Source organism: Musa acuminata, chromosome BXJ2-7 (genome assembly GCF_036884655.1).
Source record: "Musa acuminata AAA Group cultivar baxijiao chromosome BXJ2-7, Cavendish_Baxijiao_AAA, whole genome shotgun sequence".
Classification (NCBI taxonomy): Eukaryota; Viridiplantae; Streptophyta; class Magnoliopsida; order Zingiberales; family Musaceae; genus Musa; species Musa acuminata.
The window spans coordinates 34,036,835-34,062,541 of NC_088344.1; the positions used below are offsets into that span (position 1 = coordinate 34,036,835).

Below are 25,707 nucleotides of genomic sequence, written 5' to 3' on the forward strand. Positions count from 1 at the left end.
AAATATCTTTTACATAAAAAATGTAAAAATATATATTAACTTTTTTTTAGACTTATAAAGATATAATTTTTCTCAAAAAATTACGTAAAATTATATAAAGAGGGAGCCTTTTTTTTTTTTCATGTTACTTAATAGGATGAATTCTTGAAAAAAAATATATCTCTTTAGACTTCCCTCTGTCCTCATTTTCAGAATTCCTTAACACCACCTTTTTTTAACCTAGTAAAATTTTTTATATCTTAACAAACCAAAAAAACACTCTAATGCAATATAAAAACACTATAAACATAATATTTTAAGAAAATTTATAATATTGATATGATACTCTTGAAAAACCTATAACATAATATAAAAACATTATATTTACACCGATTCGGATCGAAAGAAAAGAGGAAAAAAAAAATCCAAGTGTTAGGAAAAAAATATTTAATAAATTTTAAAAATGGGAGACACTTCCAATAAAAAAATAATTTCTTTTTTGAATGTCAACACCTAAATACATAAAACATAATTATCTAATAATCAATTTATAATTATATGATTTAACAAATATGCAAGTAATTGAAATTTACACACCTACACATACTGCTTAAGAGATATGATCTTCTATCTTTGTGAAGCTCCATTACATGCTAATGGAAACAACCTCCTCCCCCAAGCAAAGTCATTTTCCCAAAATGGGAGGCATTCCCCCAAACCCTAACCCAACTTTTGACTTTGCGTCGCCTATATTTCCATGTTTGGTAATGTCCATTCTTTAAAAGCGACTACGTTTGCAATGGCAACCCTAAGCCAATACAATATCCATAAAGCCTTGATGAATCATGCCACCTCTCTTCCTCAATAACCCGTTCCAGAGACTGTGCTAGCTATATAGCACAATACACCTCTATAAATATATATAGTGTATACAAAAATGAGCTGGTGTGTACTTTCATCATTGTCAGTCACAAAGAGCAGTGGCATGATCAGAAGAAAGATGTCTTGTGAAAACACCTTTCCAGGCAATGTCTCAAGAGAGCAGCAATATTTAATGGACACAGAGGGAGAGAGAGAAGAGAGGAAACAGTGTCTCGGAGTACTCGTCCAATGCTAAAGAGTTATTTGCAGAGGGCACCGAAGACATATTTTTATGAGTTGTAGATCTGAAGGCAGTGTACTTTCACTGTTGATGCACGAGGAGCTTCTGAAGCCTGTTCAGATCTGTGCTACAGTGGAAGAAACACTCATGCTGAGGCATTTTAAAGGTGTAGGAGTGCAGGGTTTCATGGCTGATACCCGTCACCACACCTCTCTCTCTCTCTCTCTCTGTCATTGACGCAAAGTCCAAGATGAGAGGAGCAACCCCATCGCCAAGCGGGCATTGAAGGTTTCCCCATACGTGCTATGAAGAACAGGGAAATGAGCTCAAGTCCCGAGCAACCACAGTGGAAGTGCAATTTCCTTGCTCGATACCCGGAGAGAAGAAGGTTGTAAGAGAAAGGGAAGAGGGTGCAAATGACATGGTGTTTCTTGATAGGCTTCACTGCAAACTACTACATAGGTAATGGGCAAAAGGAAGAGATGGAAGAAGCTTTCAAAGATGAGAAAGAGGAGCTCCCTTCAGTCCAAGTATGGAATGGAAGAGAGAGAATAATCTCCCGCATCATTCACTCATTCACACAGTAGGTAGCTCAAGTCCGAGACCTCTCCTGTCTGCTGCTGTGCGGTGGCGAGAACTGTCACTTCCTTTCCACTGAGTGTGTGAATGAATGAGTCGGCAGCTGATTCAAACCCCAATACCACCCATGAGTGGACTGAAGGAAGCTCTCTCACACATATTTCTAAAGCTCCTCCGGATTCTCAGATCGCAAGAATGTCAAAGACAAAAAAAAAAAAAGGTTCCATTTTCATTTTGAGACTTTGGATTCAATCATGAAATTATAGTCGATTATGTACCAACATCTTGTATTGCTTACAAAGATTAAAGAAGCAAGTAAGCTATATGTATCTAAGTTGCAGACAATGAAGTCTTACTTGTGAAACAATCAAAGAACAAGTAAAATAGCAATCATGATGTCCACACAAGAAGCTTCTTCTTTTGGGGGAATGATATAGTATGCTCAACAGCACCTCTTTGTGTGCTATAGAATCCTATCCATCACTGGAAAGATCCAATGCAAGGGAATGAATGGTAAGTTGCTTCAAGTGGCCACTGGCCACCACTGTAGCTTTGTGATTGATGGCTACATTACCAAATAAATGGTCGAAAGAAGATGTCAGCAGCTTAAATTTTATTACCAATTTGGGAGCAATCTATCATTCATTCATTCTTCTTCCTAACCAAAAAGCTGGAGCCACTCATTTTGTATTGGGAAAAGGGAGGAGTTGATCAAAAAGCCATACTACCCCATTAGAAAAAATAGGTATTACTGTGAAAACCAAATCCCCTCATCAAGCACAGATTCGTGTGAGCAGCCAAGAACAAGGTGATCAAAATAAGATGTGGAATGAAAATATGATGTTGATTTGCATTTTTTTTTTTGGGGTATGTATATCCATGAAACCTAAATTTCAAGGATGATAACATAGCAAGAATAACTTGTCTATGGGAGGAAAGAACAGTCAAATTAGAGAAATCTTTCATAGTAGTAAATACACTCAGGATTAAGATGAACCAAACATGAGGCTATATAGTTAATTGCACACTCAAGCCTCTTATTTTGTTTTGGCAGATGTAGTCAGAACCTTAATATGATTCCAACAAAGAAGCCAATGGTTAGAATGAATCACCAACTACAACTTCTAACCTCATCAGAAGTTGTCAGGAAGACGAACAATTAACTCAGGGAAAACACAAAACTATTGTGCATGATGTAACAACAGAAGAACTTTATTGTTCAAAGTTCTGCAAGAGAAAAACCATCGAGTGAGACCCTTACACAGATTAAGATCATCTGTGAGATCCAATTTCCTCCAGAAGCACAGTCCTTTACATGATTACCATGTATATGTTTAGAGAGAGAGAGAGAGGGAGAGAGAGGGAAAGAGAGTGTCACCTTTAGAGTTCTTCTCAGGAAAGGGAAGTAGTAGGACCCCGGAAGCCCTAGAGCTGGGAAGGCGTGTATTGCACAAGGGGCTGTCTCACCTTCGGAACCCTAATTCCTATTTCTCACCAGTCAAAGCTGCAGAGATGGCAACAGGGAAAGAAAGGAGAAAGATTCTGAAACAAATGCGATTCCGAAGAACATGACCGGAAACAAAGGAGGGAGATCATGGCATATTAGCAGTATATGTATCAGGAGACGAGCAAATCGAACAAGAAAGGGAGAAAGCTCAAGGCAAAGCAGATGTTGGCAGCATATCAGCAAGCGAAGCAGATTTCCTATCATCGAGTTTGCAGTAGCGGCCTGTGTGCACAAAGGGGAGAAGGCAAACAAACGCATAGCCCAAGATGAAACCTGTGAAGGAAAGATACATATAGAGGTTGATCGGTTCCAGGCCACAGAGGAGGATGAGAACTGTTGGTTGACAGCGACGCAAGGCAGGCGTTGGGTGATCCAAACACAATGTGAAGAGGATTCATCAGAGTGACTTCTTCGAGTTATCTAACCCCTGGAGCAGAGATCCAAGCAAGTGGGGTGCGTCCAAAGGTCCAAAAGCAGACATCGATGCAGGTGCAGGCCAAAGCTCGGTGTGTGGCGTACTGCCCCTTTGACCGCCTTCTTCTCCCCCGATAGGGCGAGTTAAACAGTACTAAGCGATAGTGGAGCTCCCCATAATGGCTGGGCCCGGATGCGGCAGCGTGCCACTGTAGCGAAGCAGGAGGGAGACCCAAGCTAAATCTAGCCTGCAAAACCCCTCCTCCCACCTTGCATAATCGGAGGACTCGAGAGATCGCTTGAGGCATGCAGCTGTACCCATGGAAGAGCATGGCATTGAATGGCTGTGTAAGAAAAGGAGCCGTCGTGCATGGATGGATCATCACCAATCAAAGGTCATCCCGAGAACCTGGACAGTCGCAGCATAGTACTTTTTGTCGCCCTATCTGACGGCCATCGATGATGACGATGCCAGATTTCCTGCACCATGCTCATCCTATGAGACCCAACATCATCCCAATCCCGAACGCCCAATCTATCCTGAATCGATACCTCGACTGGCTCTAAGTCTTCGTCGCATTTTCGTGCAGAATTCTCACACAAGGAGAGAATCTCTCTCTCTCTCTCTCTCTCTCTCTCTTGTGGAAGAGCTGACCTTGCGTCGGTGTTGACACAAGGAAGGAGCTCCATGACATCAGCGCAGGCGTCGGGGCCCACCACAATCGTGAGAGGACGCATCCCTGCCGCCTGTGTCGGTGGAGACAAGCGAGCACTGCCCCACTGGCTATGCCATCGTCTTCCACCGTTCCGTCCTCGATCCGCTGGTAATGACGCGACAGCCTTTGTGGGCACACCGTAAAAAGGGGCAAATATTGTGTGACTCCTTGATAAAGGCTCACCCGTGTCCACCTACCCGCCATTGAACCGAAGGACACGTACGGCACGGATGGATTGATCGATCGATCGATCCCGATGCAGATCGGGACCAATTGCGATGGGAGGCCACCGGCGGGGGGCCACGACGGGGTACAGAGCCGTCCAGCTCGGATTAGCGACCTACGTGGCGAGACATCTCACAGCAAAATTTGCCTATTTTTCTTTTATTATATTATCTCACTCATTTTTTTTTTATATTTTTGTTTCAATTATAAATACTTTTTCTCACAGACTATTAAAGAGCGCAGTGCAAACATGGCGTCTTCCACTTTGGACTCCTCGCACTCGGACCCCACGAGGTACCACCACGAGCTGGATCCGTGGAGCCCACCGAAACACCGACGCAGGCGATCTCGTCCTTCCACATCCGCCGCCCGATCTTCATCGGACGGATGGCGTCTCATCAGCCGTTCTTTCACAAAACCCCCTGTGCGGTCGTAAAATTACGTGAAAAATGAAGGAATCGGAACGTTAGAAAAAGGGGCTTATAGGAAAAGAAAATTCCCAGCGAGGACGTAAAAGAAAAGTGATGGAGGGGCATTTTTGGGAATTAAAGAAATGACGGTGGGGTTTTTACCTTTTTTATCATGTGGTTTTGTTTAGGGACGCGAGTCGTATTCGTTCTCCCGTCGCCTCTCTCCGTACCGCAACAGGAATTATTTTCCGTCGGTAATTTCTGGACAGATTTTAGGGCTCTTCGAAGTCCTAATCTCGCTGGAATTCGATCGCGATCGCTGGAATTTTGTCCGCTTGTGGTGGGGGATTTGATTCGGAGGCCATCCAAATCGGTCGGACCTCTCTCTCTGTCTCTCTCTCTCGCTTGCCCGGGGGGGGATCTGTGTTGCCTTTCTCGCTGAAGTTTCCTCCGGCTTCAGCGAGAAAGATTTCGATCTGAGCCGTTGCTGCCGGATTTAAGCTTGCTGGTTCTTCTCTTACTGGGTAGCATTTGGAAGTGTGGGTTTTTTTTTGTCTGGTAGTTGGCTGGTATTTTGTTGAGCTTCACTGTTGCAGAGAAGAGGAATTTCGAGAAGTTATCTGGCAATTCGGAGGCTTTTTGGTGCCTTCTCTTTCGTATATGATTTAGAGAGATTGAGAAAGCAGACACATTGTTGAAGTTTGAGGCAGTCATGGTCTTCTGCGTGCTTCAGGTACTGCAGACAAATCATAGCTTATGATCTTCGATTTTTGCTGTTTTGTTATGAATTCATATGAATGTAGCAAAGAATGAAGCCTAATTTCTGAAAGCTGAAATCTTTCTTTCTGGGGAATTATATCCCTTTGTTGACTACAAGTTGATCTTATTCTCAGCACTCTTTAAAGTTTCTTATTCGTAATTGGACCTCAGCGTGGCCTCTTATACAGATAGAGGAGGAATAAGATTATGTTGTGTAGCCTCTCCAACCCGTTGCTGTATCTGGATCCCTCTCATGGTGGTGAGGATTTTGGATGTTAGTAATGAATCTATATTGATGGGCATCCTTGAAAGATGCTTTCTGAAAAGCTCTTAAAACCAATGGAGTTCATTCACCACTTAGTGATTGCACTATTCGGGGTGTTATTTGCGTGCCGGTGTAAAGCCCAATCTCCGGGCACATCTACAAGCACTGCAGGATCATTAGATTCTCTCCTTCAGGACTATGCTTACCGTGCATTTGTTCACCCCCACACTGGAGTTATCTATGATGGTACTGTCCCTTCCAATCTCACTGGCATCAAGATTGCGGCAATGAGGCTCAAAAGTGGGAGCCTGTGGAAGAGAGGAGTTGAGAGCTATAAGGAATTCGAGATCCCAGAGGGCATTATTGTGCAGCCATATGTAGAAAGGCTGGTTCTGGTTTACCATAATCTGGGCAACTGGTCTTCTTTCTACTATCCTCTTCCCGGTTACACCTACCTGTCTCCTGTGCTTGGTCTTCTTGCTTATGATGCAGCAAATTTGTCAGCTACCAACTTGCCTGAATTAAATGTTGCTTCGAAATCACCCATATCCATTAATTTCACAAACATCATCTCTGTGCCAAGCGGTGCAATTGCCAGATGCGTTCAGTTTGGTTTAGGTGGCTCACCAGATTTTAGAGACTTCGTATCGAGCAGTATTTGCTCCACATATGCACAGGGCCACTTCTCCATTGTGGTCAATTCCAGTGAGATTACTCCTCCTCCAGCACCAGGTGTAGCTCCACCGCCGGGGCCAAATCATATTGGTTCTAAGAGTAACAAGTCTAAGTTGTGGAAGATAGTTGGAGGAGTGGTTGGTGGAATTGTTGCTTTAATTCTCTTGGCTCTGCTGGTTTGCTGGATGCACCAGTATAAACATTACAAGAAGATGGCACAGATGGAGCAGCATGCAGATGCAGGAGTCTCGTTACATACAGCAAGGGTTGGAAATACACATGTTCCTGTGGCTTCAGTGACAAGGACACAGCCATTCCTTGAGAATGAACTTGTTGCTTAAGTGCTGTTGTTGCTTCAGTGCAGGAGCCCCTTCAAGGTTGGAACAGTTATTCAAGTGTTGCATATATACATATAGAACGAGCATATATACAGCCATTGCCATTTTTCTTTTGACTTTGTGTTGGTTGAAATGAAATTTTCCTGATTCGAGACAGGATCAGGCATTCTTTTGGGGAAGTCATTGTTGTGTTCAGATTGTTCAGTTCCTGATTGTTCGCTGTTACTATCGTCTTTATTGAAATGTCTACTGTATGTAAAAAAGCACCACAGAGCATGTTGAACAATTTCAATTCATTTGTTGGATACTATTTTAGAGGGATCTTTGCTGGTAAAACTGAGAAATGTTTTACTGGAGGCATATTACATATTTGTATGAGTTCCTCGATTCTTCTTTACATGGAGACATAAGAATCAACAGCATAGAGCTGGTTAAGATGTGAGGAACCGGCATCAGCCATGAGAATCAATGCTTTGGCTGCTCATCGGGACGAATGAGAATATTAACGTTACAAAAGTGATGACAAGTATGTAGGAACAAACCAGGTTCATGGAACAAAGACAAAACCTTGGTTCTTTCTTCTTGGCATGTTGTCTTCTTCCATTATGATTCCACATCAGGTTTCCCAGAATTCTACGGTGCTGGCTCGAACACTAAGAATCATTCCTACCTCATGTGCTTTTTCTTTCAGTTTGGAGTCCTACAATGTTCACCTAAGTTGTATGTAATCCTGATTCACTTGTATCCATTGTCTACACTGCTTGAATGTTCTTGTTGTTGGAGGCTGAAATGTGTTGTAGCTCGCTGAGAAGTTCAAAGGCCACAACCTGATGAGCAAATCTCTCATTGTCCTGTCCTAAATATCAAGAGATAATTTCTTCCAAAACAGATGGGTTGTCCAATGAGATGGGATTTCTTTGTGCCCAAATCATCTAACCACTGCCAATTAATTAATGCTTGCGTGCACATCAAAACTTGTTTCATTGAGAAGTAAAGTTGAAGAAACATAAACATGAAGCTTTGGCATTTGATTGCCCTCCCATCTCTCATTTGGTGATTGAGGTGAAAAGTGCTGCAACCTGAATAAAGCATGTTTAGAGCATCATTAGAGCTCATTAGTGCGTCAAAGAAGCGTCCGTATCCAAGTGGAAGATTCTTAAAATTTAATCTGAAATTTATGTTGCTCATATATAAAAGAAAAGATGCCTTTCCACAAAATAAAAAAAAGAAAAGAAAAGTGCACTGCTAAAGATAGATGCTAATTTTTCTTTTAATAAAATATTTATTACATCAAAAAACATACAAGACATTAATGCTTAACATTACATTAATCGACCCCAATGTCTCTGTTGAGAGATCTATATTTGCATGTGCCAAACGTGAGACCTATCATTTATTGTATGAAGTTTGCTGGATTAGAATTGTGACTATGGATGCCTCTTGTCTGATACAATGAGATAGTAGAGGCGTTTGTGATGAATGATCCATGGTTGAGACATGGGATTTGCATGATGCTTTTTAGGTTGGCTAAGTAGAGAGGTTTCATGCGCAAAACTGATTGTTTGTGTCTTACAATACATTAAATCATTTCGTATCTGCAAGATAGCATTTTGAAGGAATATCATGAACAGCTTTCAAAAAAACTAGAATTATTGCTGATCATTTAGGGGTTGCTAAGTGCCAACAGAATTAGTGTCTAATGATGATTGTGTCGTCCCAAATTTTATGTTTCACCAAAAGCAATAACAACAATAATTTGTCGGTGCATTTGCTCGTTAATTAACATTCTTCCTTTTTGCATGTCAATTGTAAAACCAGCTAAGTTCATCACAAACGGTGGCCCTGCGAAAATACAGGAAAAGGCCAGTTAAAAAGAACATGATCACAACCAAGAAATTGTATACTGTACCAGTTTCAAAAAAGCTACAAAGAAGTCCAGTAAGTTTTCAACAATGTATGTAGCTGGATCTAGCCAAGACAGCCGAATTGCCATCAGTAGAACTGTTAAACCAAATTGCATATCATCTCTCCGAATTATTGACTAAGACTTCGAATTACAAACTTGACTAGGGTTCTGGAATTGGCCAGTTGTCCGAACAAAAGCAACAAACACAAAGCTCTTAAAAGTGCAAAGCTCATTTATTGTCAAAGGGGGATTTGCTTCTAAGGTGACCCATCTGATGCAAAATCACTACCTGGAGAAAAGAGAACAAATTAAAACATATACGACGTTGTTCTTTAGTTTGAAGAGATTGGCGCAATAGCTCAATGTAAAGAAAACATTTTGGGCTTCTAGTTTCTAGTGAAGGTCAAAGTAAACCAAACAAAACCAAGTAAAAAATGCATATGAAGAATCACGTAGAGACCATCCGTGACTGCAGAACCCTAAAGTTTATGTACATAAAATTTTCCATTTTGGAAATTCTTATAAAGATAAGAAGCTGAATTAGATCATTACAACAAAAATCATAGGCGAGGATCACCGCCTACATGAACTTCAAAAAAGCACCCAAACCCCCCAAACCACATGCAACAACCTGTTGCGAGGCTGCTATTGTCACTGGATGAAGTGGAAGCCACAGCCAAAGGCGGCCCCAGCAGTTAACAACATCTGAGACACCGCAGTTGAGCTAACACATAAGCAACTATACAATCAGCACAACCCTCATTTTCCAGCCAGATTGACTTGGGAAGAAGGAAGAGAAAAGTAAGTATATAATAGCATCATCTACTGTTATAAAAGGTTGTTAAAGTGGTATATAAGCTCTTCAAAAAGTGACTCACTCTAGACTTTCATGTCTATAGGGAGTAAGAATGCCCAATGGGTATATAAAGATTTGTTCCTCAAAGTCACCATTAGGGTTAGTTTCCACAAATAAATGCAAAAATAATAATAATAATTAAACAAGATTCATAATGAAAATGGAAGATGAAATGATGCCATCTCTAAAAGAATATATTGAACAATAAAAAGCATGCCATGGTAACAAATGAAACACTATTGTCAACAGATGTATTTCATATGTTGTACAGTGTCGCTTTACATGATAAGATTAAGTATTTGTCTTTGCTCTTCTTCCTTTCTCTATTTGTTTCTTAGGATAAAGATAACAGTAACTTTAGATCAAAGAAATGCAATCACCACAAGACACAAAATTCCCGACACGTGCAAATAAACATGAGAAAATAAAGATCACCCTCAAAATCGAATCAGTTTTCAGCACTAACTAAATACCCTTGGAAATGACCAAATTGGTGGATGCAACATTATTTACCCACATATTATGGACTAAATATAACTTAAAATCTCCTGGAACGAGTCCTAATAACAAGTTCTGGCAAACTCCTGACACTGTACAGGTGGTGTCAAACAATATATGGGAGTTTCACCCAATAAATCAAGTATTGATATTTAACCCACTGCTTTTACTATCTGCAAGCAATGTATTTTACTCCACGTTAAAATGAATGCATCCTTTATAATTGTGCCTCTTTGAGGGAGAAAAAATAAAATGGAGGGGTTAATTAATACTCCAATATGCCTTTCATATTTCTTCCTCTCTCTCTCTTTCAATGTCCAACCCTCATGTTCTCTTTCTTCCTCTTATACGAAAAAAGGAGGCCTAAGTGTTGGCAACCGGCCCTGTAAAGGTCAACCATGCTGACAGGAAGCGGCAGCCATGAAATCCAAGATTCAGTAATTGGCACGGACCACAAAAGTACATATGTTTCAAATCCAATCTGTTGTTGGTTTTCATGTGCACCTTTTTTTACAAATTAATATTATCATCCCAGTCAGTTTGAACATGCTCAGAGTGAACAGCTCTATAAATTTCCTAACCACCTTAGACATAAAACACATCTCAATCATGATCAAGCTTATATGTTTTAAGATACTCCAAAATTAGTACAAGCAATCTGTAACGTTTTGGTCATAATTTAAAAAAAACCATATAATTGGTTCCATCAAATTTAATGGTGAGGTGATTCATAGATGATGAAAACAACAGAACATCTTGATTGTGCCAAAGCCCTTCAGCATGTATATAAAGGCCAACTATTGTATTTTTTATAGTAAGACTATAAACAGGGACCTTAAAAACCAAATGAGTAAAACATCAGTAACAATTACAAATTTCCATCGATTAAGTGGCAGAGATAAACTTTCTGTGAACCATCCTATGCTCAGTTTTCTTCACCAGCCCAAATGGGACTAGTCATTGATGAACAAATCTCTAGTGTAAGCCTATTATCTTCTATCAATTGTCGTTTGAATCATATCCATGTATCTAGGCATCAAAAGATCAATATAATACTCATGGGCAGAAAAAACGTAACTTTCGCATCAAATCATCAGGGAGTTCGACTGCCTCCAAAAAGAAAGTTCCTACCTAGTTTATGAGACGATAAAAACCAGCAACCCTAACCCTAGAACCATCCAACAAAAAGTGATCGAGAAAGAAAATGAAAGCAATAAACTTAAATAACCAACAACAACAACAGACCTAATTTTGGGCACCAGAGAACTGATCCACGAGCTTCTTGTCCCTCCTCTCCATCGCCACATCCCAAACGTCGTTCCCAATATGCTTCGGCTGCAGCCCATTCCAAAAAGAACAAGATTTTTTTATCCCAACGGCACACATGATCATCGAATTCAAGATCAAATCCAAGAATCAGAAAGATCTCACCCTCCCATGAGCAGCTCTATGGATGTAGTATTGCGCGTTGCCCATCACACAGAGCATCCCGGCGATGATCCCCAGCGGAAGAACAGCCTCCAACCAAAACAATTTCGCCATCTGCAGGATTTCCGCGCAAGATTTCAGCGAAGAAGAAGCCAACTTTAGCCAAACCCTAACCGAAGAAGAGGGCGTACTTTCCGTCCCGATGCGCTCTTCCTGCGATAATCCCGTGAGGGGCTTCTTTCAAATAGACAACTTTACTGGGCTTATATTGGGTTCTATGTTCATTAAATTTAGATCTTCTCAGGGGCGTATGTGTAAAACACACAACCATTGTGCGACTTCGTGAGGGGCGTGGATGAAATTAATCTACCATGAAGGGGGATTTAGTTAATCATACCATGATGAATTTAATGTGCGAAATAATACTTATATTGTCTGATTCAGCTTGGAAATTGATACATTGGCTTGATGGATTTTAGATCCAACTCAGCCCGATTTGCTCGCATGCTTCCAGGCGAGCCCCCCACGTGCGCCATCTCGTGCTCTGTACCCACCGAGGAGCTCAAACCCCCTCATCAATGTCCTCAAGGTCTGAACCCTCGACATGTCTCTTAGCACAGGGCATTGTCCTCTTCCGCTTCCCTCACCAACTGCTCTGACCTCACTAAATTTGAAACACCACAGGGAGTGCTCGAGGGAATCGGTGGTTTGGGGTCAGTAACAGCGTGAGGAGAGGGGAGAAGATGATGATGGCACGTGTGGGCGGGAGGGTTTACAGAGGGAGAGAAGCTTTGTGGGCAAACCCCTACACATCTGTCCCTGACCCATCTCAACGTGCCATGCCGTATGCTTTTTTCTATTGGACCTCCAGGGAATCCTATGCTCTTGTTCTTCCTCTGTTTACTGTGCCATTGTCCTTGCATTTAAGGACTGCATTTGTGCTCGCATGTTGACCGACAATGGTTGTAGTTCATGTTGTTCTCGCTGTATATTTTTGGTAGAGTATCGTAGACTCTGTGTTTCGATTGTTGCCTTGGCTCTGAAATGTTTTGGGAACATACTTCCCAACTACTGGATTGATGTGCCATCCACTCTGCTGATGGTAATTCTCCACCTTTTGGATCCGATAATTGACAACAGTCCTCTCTCCATCTTAGATGGACATTGTAATGTCAGTGGTGGTTTCTTGGATTGACATGTGGTGGAAGAAGATGCATGACCGAGGAAGGAATGAAACAGTAGACTGATGTGATTTACTTCTTCCCCCTCCAGACTCAAATGCTTTAGAGAACAATTAAATTGACCTAGGTCATGTCGATGATTCCTGGTTGAGCGTCGCATCTCATGGTTGTTGTAGCTGAGTAGGTTCATTTATCACCTACATGGTGACTTTGTCCCCCATACATTTGAAGGTTAGCATCTGAGCCAGGGATCATCTCCTATGGCTGAACAATAGGGTCTTTGATCCTATTGTAGTAACCTTACTTCCTTGATAAGAGAAGGCAAGCATGGAAGATATGATTTTATTGCTTCGTAGACCATCTCATGTTGCTGGTACTTTATAAAACCTTTGTTAGATCAACCATTTACTGGCCTATAAGTAGTCATCCCTCAATCATTTTAGAGATGTCTCCTTGAAGGGTACATGTAGTAGACCAGATTTTATGTTTTGACTCTTCAACATTTAATGTTTGGGAACCATAGTGATCATTTGTATTTCTTTTCAACTAAATCTTTCTTCTCACTAGACACAAGAAAAGGCTCCTGTTAAGAGCCTTTGTTATTTTTATTGCTTGAAAATGGCTGACAAGCTCATCTTGCTTGCAGGATATCAAATGACATAGTGGAAGAACAAACTTATATGATCTTTTCATGTACAAGAATCACACTTTCATCAAGATTCTAATTTGCAACCCCCCATGCACACCTTTCTCTCTCTCTCATACTGTAAAAGTGGATATGCCTTAAAATCCATGCACCTATTTAAACCTTCTTAGAAGGATCCATAGAGTCACTCATTAAACTTTTACACAACCCTTTTTCTCCTTTGTATTTATATTTCCTGTGAGCTTCAGGGTTGCCTGCATTGAGAAAGGGGCAGAAGGCTTCCTCTAGCACCCAAAACTGCACCTTTGCTCCATCTCAGCTCCTGCCCATCCTTTTCCATCATTGTTTCTCTGATTCCTTTCATTCTTTCTCTGCAACACCTTTATCCTTTCCACCAGCATGTCTGGCTTATATACTCATAGCTTCTCCCCTGCTAGAGCCGTCTCCTCAGATATAAATAGCACAGCAGATATAGACAGGTATAGAAAGAGATGCAGAGAGTTCTCTTATCTCTTGTCTATAATTCCCAGCTTTGTCATGCCAATTGGTGTTTGTAAATCTTGGGTTTCTGTTCTTGTTACTCTTACAGCCGGTACTTGGCGGAGCTGTTGGCAGAACATCAAAAGCTTGGGCCTTTCATGCAGGTTCTTCCTATTTGTAACCATTTGCTGAATCAAGGTCAGTGCTTACCAAGGATTGTTTGTGGTTTTCATTGAGATTCTTGCTTATTAGGTGTTCGGTCCTTGTTTCCTCATCTTTGGTGTTGTGGATGTCAAAGAATTTGACGAGACGAACTTTCACCATTCCCAACTTATCAAGATCGGTCTTGAAATGTATATTTCTTGTATTCCTTTTCACAACTATCCATAGAAGTGGGAAGAGATGCTTCTTTAGGCTTAGTTTTTCTTAACTAATGACTTTGGCATCTTGTTTTAAAAGCTGTGTTTGAAAAGCATGCTGCCAAATTGATTCAAGTAGTTTCTGCTTCTTTCTTTATCCATATCAATATCTGTCAAATTTATCTTGTTCTGGTGTGATGCTGCCTTTATGCTTTTCTTGCATTCAAGTTTTGTGGGGATGTTTTTGAAGTTGGGAAGCAGTGAATGCCAAAATTAGTTAAGAGTTAAAATCAAAAGTGAAAATGAAAAAGCTGGAGGGTTATCATCTGAGTATTTCTTATTGCAGATAGCATACATGTTTCTAGTGTTCGAAAAATTGTTTCTGAGATGGAGCTTTAGACTGTTAATTGGGACAGATAACTTCCTTCTAAAATGAGAGGCTATTTGATAGGTGTTTTTTATCTGGCTGTTTATTTTATGGCTTCTGAGGAGGTTCTCAAGTGAAAGTTCTTATTCTGAGGATTGTAGCTCCACTACTTTTAGAGTTATTGCAAATATGTATTGTGCATATCTCTGTGTGTGTCTTATCAGCAAACCTTTGTTTTCCCAATCATTACGCTGGCCATCTGTTGTGATTTGTGCTTCTTTATGTAGCCCCTCCGTTGTTGGTTAACCAGAAAGGAAATAGTTGTTGAGATTATTAATTCACTGGTGAAATAATTATGCTACTAGGATCAAAGAATTCATGACTGGTGGACGGTAACAAGGTAGGTGTGCCTATAGTGTTATCATAAAGCAAATTTTGATTGTAAACAAAGGCACATATTCCATTTCTGATTACTTACTGGAAGGAAAAAAGAAAAAAGAAAAGGAATAGAATGTCTAGCAAGATATAATCTTTAAGTTAGTAAATGATGTCCTGAGTATTTTCTGCTTGTGCCTTTTCTCACCGTTAGGCTTTGAGGGCCTTGTTTCCAAACTAACATCTTAATCCATAAAACATAGTTGAATTTACAATTGTCCTATGGAATTTTACTTTTGATCTAAATGACACATGATGATCACACAACAATTTTGATGCCCCTTTCCATCTTAACTATAATCTTTGGGAATTTCTTGTCCATCAATTATAACTATACCCTCAATATTTTCATCCTCTCAGTTGTTGTTTGTAAATTCATCATATAGGGGATTTTCTTTCTTAGGGTTTCAATTCAGAAATGTTAAGTCCAGGATCTAATATTGAGATATAGCAATCGAGATGCCTCGATTCTTTTTTCTTCTTTGTCTAAAACTCATAGTTTTTTGGTTTTAATGTTTTCTATTGGTTAGCTATAAAATATGAGATAATTGTCTTGCAGCTTCTTTGAGATTTTGTGGCAATTGGTAAATAACCAAACCACATGATATTTGTGGGAGCATTGTCATAAATCATGTTCATGCAATCCTTCAATGAGTTCTGCATGAATGGTCAAGCATTTCTTTTCTTTTTAGGATATCTTTTTCAAAAAAAGAACATTTTGAGATAATATTCTTCCTTATAGATTATTTGTTATTGATTTTTTGATGAAAGGCATATTATCTATTATTCATATTGATTATTGATATTAGTTACAAATGGGAGGGGTCGTAGTTATTATAATAGTTCAACTTTCATGAATGTTATTGATCTGCTCTAGAGTTTGATAAGCTACTTGTTACAGAGATTATACGAGTCTCAGGAATTGTTCCCAACCAATGGTTCGGTGACTGTAACCGACTGCAGCACAGAAGTCCCAGTCCCATGGCTACACCATTCCTTAATTCCGATGCTGGGGGGACTGATTTTGGTGTTTGGAGTGGATACCCACAGGAGGTAGATACATAAGTCTAGTTGTATGAACCATCATATTTGTATGCATCTTATATATTTATACACTTGAGCTAGGTAATCTGTATCTTGTTTATCTGGTTTTTCAACTAGAGATAATGTAATGTTCTTTTTTTCCTGGTTTTCTATAATTGTCTTTTTGACAATGTTCCTTGGTTATAGTGTTTGTTTCCATCGAAGCCTGACTGGTTCCCAGGAAGGTTTGGAGAAGTTGATAACAACTAAAAATCTGCTAGCACTTATGATCTTGTTTTACATATTGAGTAGAAATTTCTGTGCCATTTCGTGACATTTTGAATTTGTATTTTTCATGATGAATTAGGAAAATCCAATGTGATGCTCTTAATAACAAAAAAGAATGGATCCACTAAGGTGACCAACAGTTGGTTGAGTTACTGGCCTGTTTCTTAAGTGCAAATGTAAATTGTTTGGGACTAATTTCCTTTTTTATTCCTTTGGGTGGATACAATAACAATAACAAAACATAAAGTCCCAACCCTTTGGTGGATTCATAACTTATTTATGCTTTTCAATAGATATCTGGTTAGCTATACATTTGTCAGACGCATAGCTCATTTAGCTTCTTGCAGAAGCATTTCATAGCAAAAATTTAGCCAAAAATATTAATTACTAATGGTGCTCTATCCCACTGCAAGGACTGTTCTCTTTTTGCTGTATGAGTAGGTTCATTCACATATGTTGGGGTGGTTTTATAAAACACTTGTGTTCTATTTTGGCCACACTTTGAAAGGTATGGTCGTGCCAAAAGCTTCTACAAGATTTTTTTTTTCATGTTGAATGTATTTTGATATAGGCACTTATGAGCACCTTAGGACAATTATTAAAATTAGAAAAGATCTCAACGAAAGCTTGTTGCTTTGCAGCTCAGTTAATTGTTATTTTAGCTGATACTTCTTTTTTGTGTATATAATATCATAATGAATGACAATGGGGTTCATGAGCATGAGGTGATTGTAAAAGAGTTGTATTAATAAAATGATTGTCAAAATTCTGTAGGCATTAAGTTATGTTATAAGAAGACTACAAAAGTTGAATATCGGGTTCTATATTTCTTATTTCGTTAGTGTATTTTTTTTACTTTTAAGAGTACATCGAGCTACAAAGTTAATTAATATTTTAACTTAGCGGAGCCTCTATTTCTAGTCAGATCACTTGGAAAACTGCCGTATATTATCAAAGAGAATGGTGCCACCTTCAGCATTTTCTACTCTGTGCTTTATTTAGTCTGATTAAATTCATAATTATGAGAAGGTCAGATACCTGGTTGTTAAAGACAGTGAACAGATCTAATTACTGGTTTCTCTCATATTTACTCAAATATGTAGCTGATACCATTATAAGAAAACCATATATGAGCTGCTGCTTAGTATTGCAAAATTCCTGTTATGTAGTTTTCCATTTTTTTCAATACCCATGGTTGTTTGGCCAAGTAACTGTAGTAAATTATGCATCTTCTCAAGTTGATCTTCTATCTTAGCTGATAAATCTAATTTATCCTTGAGAAGGGATTAGGTTTTCCGCAAAGATTTACAATGGATCAGCAAGGAGCAACAGGTCCAAGCTCATGCATTATAAAGAAGATATTACGCTTAGAAGTCCCAGTGAATGCCTATCCTAATGTATGTCTTTCATTTTCACACCTTTTACATGCTGTTCTTTGGTCTGTCATTCACTTTTTTATGTGTCATTTAGTTCAATTTTGTTGGGCGCCTTCTCGGACCCAGGGGTAATTCACTGAAAAGAGTTGAAGCATCAACTGGATGTCGTGTTTACATTAGAGGAAAGGGTTCAATAAAAGATCCTGTCCAGGTAATAAGAATTAGGCAATATTTTGCTCCTTACTACTTAATATTGTTTTGCTACCTGCTCCCTTTTCTTCCAGGTATTCCTATAGAACTAGGAATATAGTATACACTATAAACTAGGAATATAGTATACACTATACAGTATATTCATAGTTTTCTTTTATTGTGTCTATGTTTTGGTTTTTAAATAAGCTTGGTCTGCTTCCATGCCTTCAACATTGCAATTTTAAATTGCCATGTCAAAGGCCTGTTCCTTTTGTTTATCTCTAACTAATTTTTGAACTATTTAAGTAAAACGGCAGCTTTCCTCTTTCTGGACATTTTTTTTTTGTTTGTCCTTCTAGTTTGAAGGATAAACTGATACCTATGGCACATAGCACATAGTTTTTTCTCCTGTATTTGTGCCTATATTTATCTCGAGTACTTTTCTTGCTATAAAGGAGGAAAAACTGAGGGGAAGACCAGGTTATGAACACTTAAATGATCCATTGCATATATTGATTGAGGCCGAATTACCAGCAAATGTCATTGAGACTAGACTGAGACATGCACAGGAAGTTATAGAAGAGCTGCTGAAACCAGTGGTGAGTAGTTCACAGAAAATACCATTCATTCACCTGTATACTAAAGCTTTATTAGACATTGATCAGACTATCTCTATACTCATTGCTATTTGAAGTAATTACCATCAGCTTTTGTTGTTGGTTCACGGTTTCATATATGATAACCATCCATCAGCACTTAAAACTTCAAATGTAATCTAGATATATACGAAGGTTAGCTTATCTTTTATGCTTCATTATTAGAAAATCATACAGACCAAGATTATTGAGAGCTTTTTGGAAGGCAAAGGGAACTATCATGATACCCTGAAAGTTCTGACCTGGAATTAAAATGAGAATGACAAATTCATTGTACTTACGTTGCTAAATTTACTTTAAGATCACACAAATTTTCTTCATTATTTTGCCTTCTAGGAGTGATTAACTGACTATCATTTGACTTCCAGGAAAAGGAAAAATCTTCCATTACTGAAACATTCTTAGTGTAGAATGAAAATTTTAGCATATAAAGCAGATGCCATAATATGTGAATTTTAGATCATATGAACTGTTTGAGCTTAGTTCACATTATCATGGATTTGATGATTGCCCCACAATTGCAACATGGAGTTCATCAGTTGATGATACTGTTTTAGGGACAAAGCACAAAACCTGCAACAGATGTCGTGTATAGCAAAACTACATGTAGAAATTTATTGAACTTACAACCCGTATTATACCTTTCGAATATTCATTTATTAATTAACTTGAAATATAAACAAAAGATGGTACAGGGCTTATACACTAATATCAGTGATCATTTTGCCTCAGTGATGTAGTGAAGCCAAAAGATTGATATATTTCAACCATGAATTGGAAGTTCAACCATCTAATGCACTAAAGTGGCATACGATTGAGTCCCTTTTCCCCACGTTGTCATGATTCTGAGTTCCTAATATTTGTCAGTTGACAGTTGCAACTGATAACATGCATCAGAATCAAGAGGACTACCATTTTACTGAACTGTATCTTCACAGATAAATGCACAACAATAGTTCTTATAGTTTCTTAGCAGTGTGCACAACACTTACAAGGGATGTGTTCATCACTGCATGTTCCAATTTTTAGCTTTGCTGATCAAACATCCGTCAAGAGCTAATGCCAATACCCTTTTTTTTGTTTTATGACCAATAACAATCAATCACTTAATACTGTTTGTATCTGAATGTGCACCTTGTGCACAAAAGATATAAGTGAATGTCATATTTGAATAGAAGATCAGGTTTTCTCTCAAGAAGGATGGTATCATCACAATCATTCTACTTTTACTGGCACAAATATAGTAAGTCAAGTTATTGTTTACTAAACACATGCTAGTTGCATGCTAGCATGACAGGTATCATGTTGTGCTGACACGATGCAGGCATGTTCAAGATCGCATGCCGAGGACTGCATAGTGCAGAATTTGATGTCCGCCGGTCGGCATGGAATGTACCAACACAAATGTACGGAGATTTGAATGTCCAAACTTTATACATGGGAATTCAATTATTGGTTTCACATTACAAATAGTGATTTATCATGTAAAAGTGCTTCTTTTTCTTTTTCTCTCTTTGCTTAACCTTAGAGCTCCTCTTTCACGGTCATGCCTTCTCCTGCCATTTGTCATTGAAACATGCTCATTTTTGCTAATGCCGATCTTTTTCTAGATGGTTTGGTTCTTTTTTGTGCTGATCTACTCTTTCCAACCTTGTTATAATAAATTTTTATGCTACAGGATGAATCACAGGACTATTATAAGAGGCTACAGCTTAGAGAATTAGCCTTGTTAAATTCAAGTTTGAGAGATGACAGCCCTCATCCATGCGGCAGCGCTTCTCCATTTAATAGCGGAATAAGAGGAACAAAAACAGGACAGTAGAATCATTTACTCCTCTCTGATGGTCTAGAAAGTTTCATTCAACCTACTCTTTGCCTTGTCATCATTTCCTTGTAAAAATGGTCTTCTTCAAAGGAGTTAAAATGTGGCCACTTTATTGTTTGTTCTACTCAGTCATCTTCAGATGGAAAGAAACTATCAAAGTCTCCTATGTACCATACATAAACCTAAAATATTCTTTTCATTCATTTTGTGTGGTTGACCCTGATCTGCAATCTGTCACAGATGAGCAAATGAACAGTGCCTTTGTTATTTTAGCAACTTTGATCTTCATGTCAGAAACTATGATATCTCTATTCTTTCTTACGGTGATCATATTGTGGCAGTATTAATATGCTAAAGTACATGACTGCCAAACTTCGATTCAGGTGCTCTTTCCTTGGGATGGTGGTCAATTGAGCATGCCCATTAATTTGACTACAAACTTTAAATTGGTGATCATTTTTCTTAATAATATCTTATGATCTTCTTGATGTAGTTCTTCACTGTGTTATTTTACTCCGTGAGAAAGAGTTTGATATTAGATTTTATTAATATAAAATCATGTTTCTGGTGCTGTGAAAACTATTATTATGCATATGTGTGAAACTCTTATTGGTAACTGCTTTGTCACATAACACAAAAAGTATTCTCATTGCTGCAAACATTGTTCAGAAGACACACAGCTAACACATCAGCAGAAGCCACAATGAACAGGAAGAATATGTCCCTTTGATGTTTAAGATCATCTTCCTAGGCATAATTTGCAAGCTAGTGTCATTCTCCTGAAGCAAAATCTTATGTTTTCACCATTAACATGACATGACTGACAAACTACTCAGCAAATTTCCCTGACCACCTCATACTCTCACATCAGGATAAAAGTTATTTAGTTGGCTAATTAAGTGATTCCAATTAATGTTTTTGCATCTGCTAGTTTAGTTAATTTGATCCAAATTAAATGAAGGATTCATAGTGGCTAGGCACTCATTTATTCAAGGTGTATATATATATATATATATATATATATATATATGCATGAAGATGAGTTATGAAACAGTACTTCATAATAATTAAGCATCTGCTGGTCTGACCGTTTGATTGAGATCGGACGGTTGTAGTGTTATCGGAGCCCAGTTGTCTGCATTATCCTGTCGGACCTTTACTTCTGGGATTGTGTTATCGGAGGAAGATCACAGCTGATCGGATGATTGGGATGAGGCAGTTCTTGTGTTATCGGAGCCTCGGGTATCCGAACCTTCACATCACCCGAATCGAATCTGGAATCGTGTTCTTTAGTTGGGCTAATGAGCGAGGGGTCTCGTGCACACGGAGCCGTCACAGACACGTCACCCTTCGAATGGCTGATAAGTATCAACAATAATTATCCGACAAGATTTGTCATGTCGCTTCAACTGAACACTAATCAGTTATAATCTAACACCAAACCTTGTAATAATATTATTATCTGCAGTGTTACTGTCCTCTATATGTTTAAACAGCCACCTTCGACTCCGAAACCCACCACCATCGCTTTCTCCATCTCTCTTTTCGCTTTCTTCGCCTCCTCTCTCTCTCTCTCCTTTTCGTTTATCTCGATGATTTATGTACATTTTTCAACTAAAACATATGAAATATATTTTTCAACTAAAACATATGAAATATATTTTTCAACTAAAACATGAAACGTGGAGTGATTCACAAATATCAGTATGAAAAATCCAAGGAGTTAATTACGTTGACATTTTTCTTTATATGCTTAATCTACTTTCCCTTAATACAATGGAAGTATTAAAATCAATAAAATCTAAATCTTTCAAAATATTATCATTCATTAATCATTTAATTATTTTCTTCAAGATATGTCTCAATTATCTATGTTAGAATATAAAAAATCTTTCATCTTTGAAATCAAATTTCTTTGCAAACTCAAGATTTAAATTAATTCTGTGAAACCATCACATATAATTTTAGAACCAATTTTTATTGAATATAAAATATACTAAGTTTATTATTATGAAAGGAAAGATAAGATCTTAACTCATTAATTATATATAAAGAAACTAAATTATTAAAAATAATAGGAATATAATATGTGTTAGCAAGATTTATCAGATAACCCATCTCTAGGCAATAACTTCCCATTGCTTTCACTTTTGCTTTAAGATGATTACTCATAATGTTGAATCTTTCATATTCTTTTGGTTTTTAAGTTGAAATAAATCTTTGCATATTATTGGTACCATTGAGTTGAAGTACTAGGATCAATCCACATAGTATTAGAAGAAACTTTTGTAATATTTAATTTAAAATATATAAAGATTGAGTTTATACCTTTTTTTTTTTTCAAACCAAGTTTTAAGTTTATACACTTTTTTTATAAGTTTTTTCTTACCATAGAAAAAACACTTTAAGTCTACTAACATTTCTAGATCTAACAAATGTATTTGATGGATAATGTTTCAACATTCTTTTGTTTGTTACCAACTTGTTAAGTAGTAGTTAGAACATTATAAGATATTTTTTATCTCAATCTTAATTTTTTTTTAACACAAATATTAGTTAACTCATTCAAGTCTCGCTAATCCTTATTTGTATTATAGTAAATCTCGAATGTGCCAAATCGAGGAGGAAGAGAATTAAGAATGAATTGCACCAGGAAAAACTCATCAACATTCATGTTTAATGACTTAAGTTTCATAGCCATGTCAATAATAATGTGGATGTGATTCTAAATCCCTCAAGTGTCATTATATTGAGTTGTAGTAAGTTCTTTTATTAATATATCGATCAATAACTTATCAACAAATTTAAATTTATCTTAATAGCCCTTAAATATTCATATGTGTTGGTTGAAGTCTTTATGTTATTTATAATTATCATTCTTATAAAAATGAAACTGAACCTATTAAATTTTTTCTAAGTATTCATTTCATTAATTTGTTTCATAACGCTTTCATCCGTCAAGTCTATGCGCCATTCAATAAACAATGCTATGTCAAATTCTAATGTGAGCTATACATACTTTAACCAATAATTTGAACTAGAGAATACAGAGATATTAGAAGCATAAGAGTGTACGAAAGGAAGTATCACTGTAAAATATAAAATAACATTAATGCTTTAAGCTTTCAAGATATGATGAACTATTGATATCATCTATATTTTACTTTTGAGTAAAATATTGATATATTTAGTATTCACTAAAAATTATTTATGGGGGATTAATACCATTCTTGTAGAATAATATTGCTATATTTAGGTATACAATACTTAGGAATAATATTGCTAAACTACAAAGATATCAAAAATAGTATTATAATATTTTATAACATAATTATTCGAAGTAGATTCTTCATTATAAGATAAAATATTTATTATAATTTATATATCATAAACCTATCATTATACACTACTTTGATAGACACTAATAAGATAAAACTTAAGGATATAAGTTACAAATAATATTCACTAAGTATCTTTTAGTTTAATTTATGCCAAAATAATTTAATAATAATAAAATAATAATCATGATAATTATTGAATATTAATCAGCATAAATAAAAACTCATAAGATAATTTTAATTATGATAAAATACAAATCATGTATTTATGTAAAAAATAAATATTTTTTCATAATCTTAAAGATATACATATGAATAACTAAATAAATACCTAAAAATAATAATTGGAGTTTAATTATCATATGTAAAAATATGTCATATGAGAAAACTATAAAAAAATTATAATTTATATTTTTTAATTCTATATAGAACCTTAAATTAGATTAGTCAACTCTATTTAATTAGGAAAGCCCAAAATTAGGCTAAATATAAGCCTAATTAGGTAAGTCAAAAATTAAAGTTGATTAAAATTAAAAATTGATCAAGATTTGATTTTTCTCAAATTTGATCAAAACTTGATTTATTGAATCTAAATCCAAGTAGTCAAAATACAATTGTCCGATCAAAATATTTGATTAAAAATAAATTATATTGGTCAACTTTATAATTAAGGACACAAGTTAGAAAATTTTAATTTCTAAAGGGAAACACTATAATTTTGTTAGAATATATAATAGAATTATATAATTTTTGAATGGTAGAATTATCAAAGGATATAAATTAGAATCAAAATGATTTATAAGGGTAAAATTATGATTTTAAAAATTAAAACCCTAATTCTTCTTCCATAGTCATTGCGTGAGGCATGCAATCATCGTAGTGCATGATCGTTGCCTATGCACCACCTGTTTTTACCTATGCGTTGCTTGCTACTGTATACGATGACGATAATATTTATATTGTCAATTGATGACCTCTCCGATCATCGTGCAATATTGTGCCACCGTGCCCATGTGCGGATGTGCGCATGCACCGCCTATTGCTGCCTATAGCTGCAACGATATATATATTACCAACTGACAACTTCTTTAATCATCGTGCGATGCTGAGCCACTGTACACCATACCGAGCAACACTATGCAAAAAGGGCTACCACACCCTATAATGCTTTTGTTGTATATATTGTGATTGGGTTGGTAACCATCGAAGGTCGTCGCCCTTGACAATACTGTCATCAACAGTAAGCTATCAATAATAGTTCATCGATCAAACGCAAGGAACCTCATATCACCCGTAAGTAGTAACAAGACGGACTAAATAGATAAAAAGATCGACAATACACATGGATCGTTAAAGTATTGTAAATCAAAATTGAATAACATCTTTTTGTAAGTAAATAATGCTAATAAATAGATCTAAAATATTTGATTTCAAAAACATAGCTCTAATATCAATTGTAAGTATAAAAACTATAATTATGCTACTATTATACGAAAATCCTTAATACTAAAAATTAAAATTAAATAACAATATATCATATTATGTACTTTTCAATGTAATCTAGAAAGCTTATATATGATCGGCAAACACATTGTCATTGAACTACAAGGAAAACTAGACTCATATTCTCTTCTCTTTCTATCATTCACAAGGTCATTATAAATAATATATTAGGGACTAAGTGAGATTAAGAATATTTATAATCTCAATTGTTGATTGTATGTTTATATAGACAAGAATAGAGAATCTAAGATAATAATAAGAAGAGTTTTTTTCATGATATTTTAAGAAATTCTATTATAATTAGACTTCCTTTATTAATAATCATTATCAAATTTAATCAAATTTATAATATATCTTATCTAATTAAATAAAATTATATAA

The 25,707-nt window shown here is 36.9% G+C and overlaps 2 protein-coding genes and 1 long non-coding RNA gene across 6 annotated transcripts; 2 read left to right on the plus strand and 1 right to left on the minus strand.

The window, feature by feature from the left end:
- Positions 1-1,901: 1,901 nt before the first annotated feature.
- On the minus strand, positions 1,902-4,019 carry LOC135617720 (uncharacterized). The gene is made up of 2 exons (XR_010488820.1): positions 3,039-4,019; positions 1,902-2,225 (listed from the first exon to the last, which is right to left on the minus strand). It is a non-coding gene; the product is annotated as an uncharacterized LOC135617720 (long non-coding RNA).
- Positions 4,020-5,134: 1,115 nt separating this feature from the next.
- LOC103992500 (uncharacterized) lies at positions 5,135-7,284 on the plus strand. Of its 3 annotated transcripts, none has more exons than XM_018829437.2 (2): positions 5,135-5,665; positions 5,826-7,284. In XM_018829437.2, the coding sequence occupies exon 2, from the start codon at positions 6,004-6,006 to the stop codon at positions 6,970-6,972; it is 969 nt and encodes a 322-aa protein (XP_018684982.2). In that variant the 5' UTR covers positions 5,135-5,665; positions 5,826-6,003; the 3' UTR covers positions 6,973-7,284. The 3 variants fall into 3 exon arrangements, with proteins under 3 accessions (XP_018684982.2, XP_009410495.2, XP_009410494.2); XM_009412220.3 differs by having other exon boundaries at positions 5,863-7,284; XM_009412219.3 differs by having other exon boundaries at positions 5,880-7,284.
- A 5,003-nt stretch (positions 7,285-12,287) lies between these two features.
- On the plus strand, positions 12,288-20,688 carry LOC135617721 (KH domain-containing protein SPIN1-like). 2 transcript variants are annotated; one of them, XM_065118244.1, is made up of 8 exons: positions 12,288-13,963; positions 14,074-14,162; positions 16,027-16,178; positions 17,720-17,833; positions 17,907-18,023; positions 18,460-18,603; positions 19,950-20,066; positions 20,339-20,475. In XM_065118244.1, the coding sequence occupies exons 1-7, from the start codon at positions 13,884-13,886 to the stop codon at positions 20,016-20,018; spliced, it is 765 nt and encodes a 254-aa protein (XP_064974316.1). In that variant the 5' UTR covers positions 12,288-13,883; the 3' UTR covers positions 20,019-20,066; positions 20,339-20,475. The 2 variants fall into 2 exon arrangements, with proteins under 2 accessions (XP_064974316.1, XP_064974315.1); XM_065118243.1 differs by lacking the exon at positions 19,950-20,066 and having other exon boundaries at positions 12,292-13,963; positions 20,339-20,688.
- Positions 20,689-25,707: the final 5,019 nt, after the last annotated feature.

Excerpts from the sequence above, each read along its gene's own strand:
- LOC103992500 (XM_018829437.2), top strand. The coding sequence starts at position 6,004 with ATGCTTTCTGAAAAGCTCTTAAAACCAATGGAGTTCATTCACCACTTA.
- LOC135617721 (XM_065118243.1), top strand. The coding sequence starts at position 13,884 with ATGTCTGGCTTATATACTCATAGCTTCTCCCCTGCTAGAGCCGTCTCC. Across the intron at positions 17,834-17,906 it reads CAGTGAATGCCTATCCTAAT|TTCAATTTTGTTGGGCGCCT; the intron begins GTATGTCTTTCA and ends TGTGTCATTTAG. Across the intron at positions 18,024-18,459 it reads CAATAAAAGATCCTGTCCAG|GAGGAAAAACTGAGGGGAAG; the intron begins GTAATAAGAATT and ends CTTGCTATAAAG.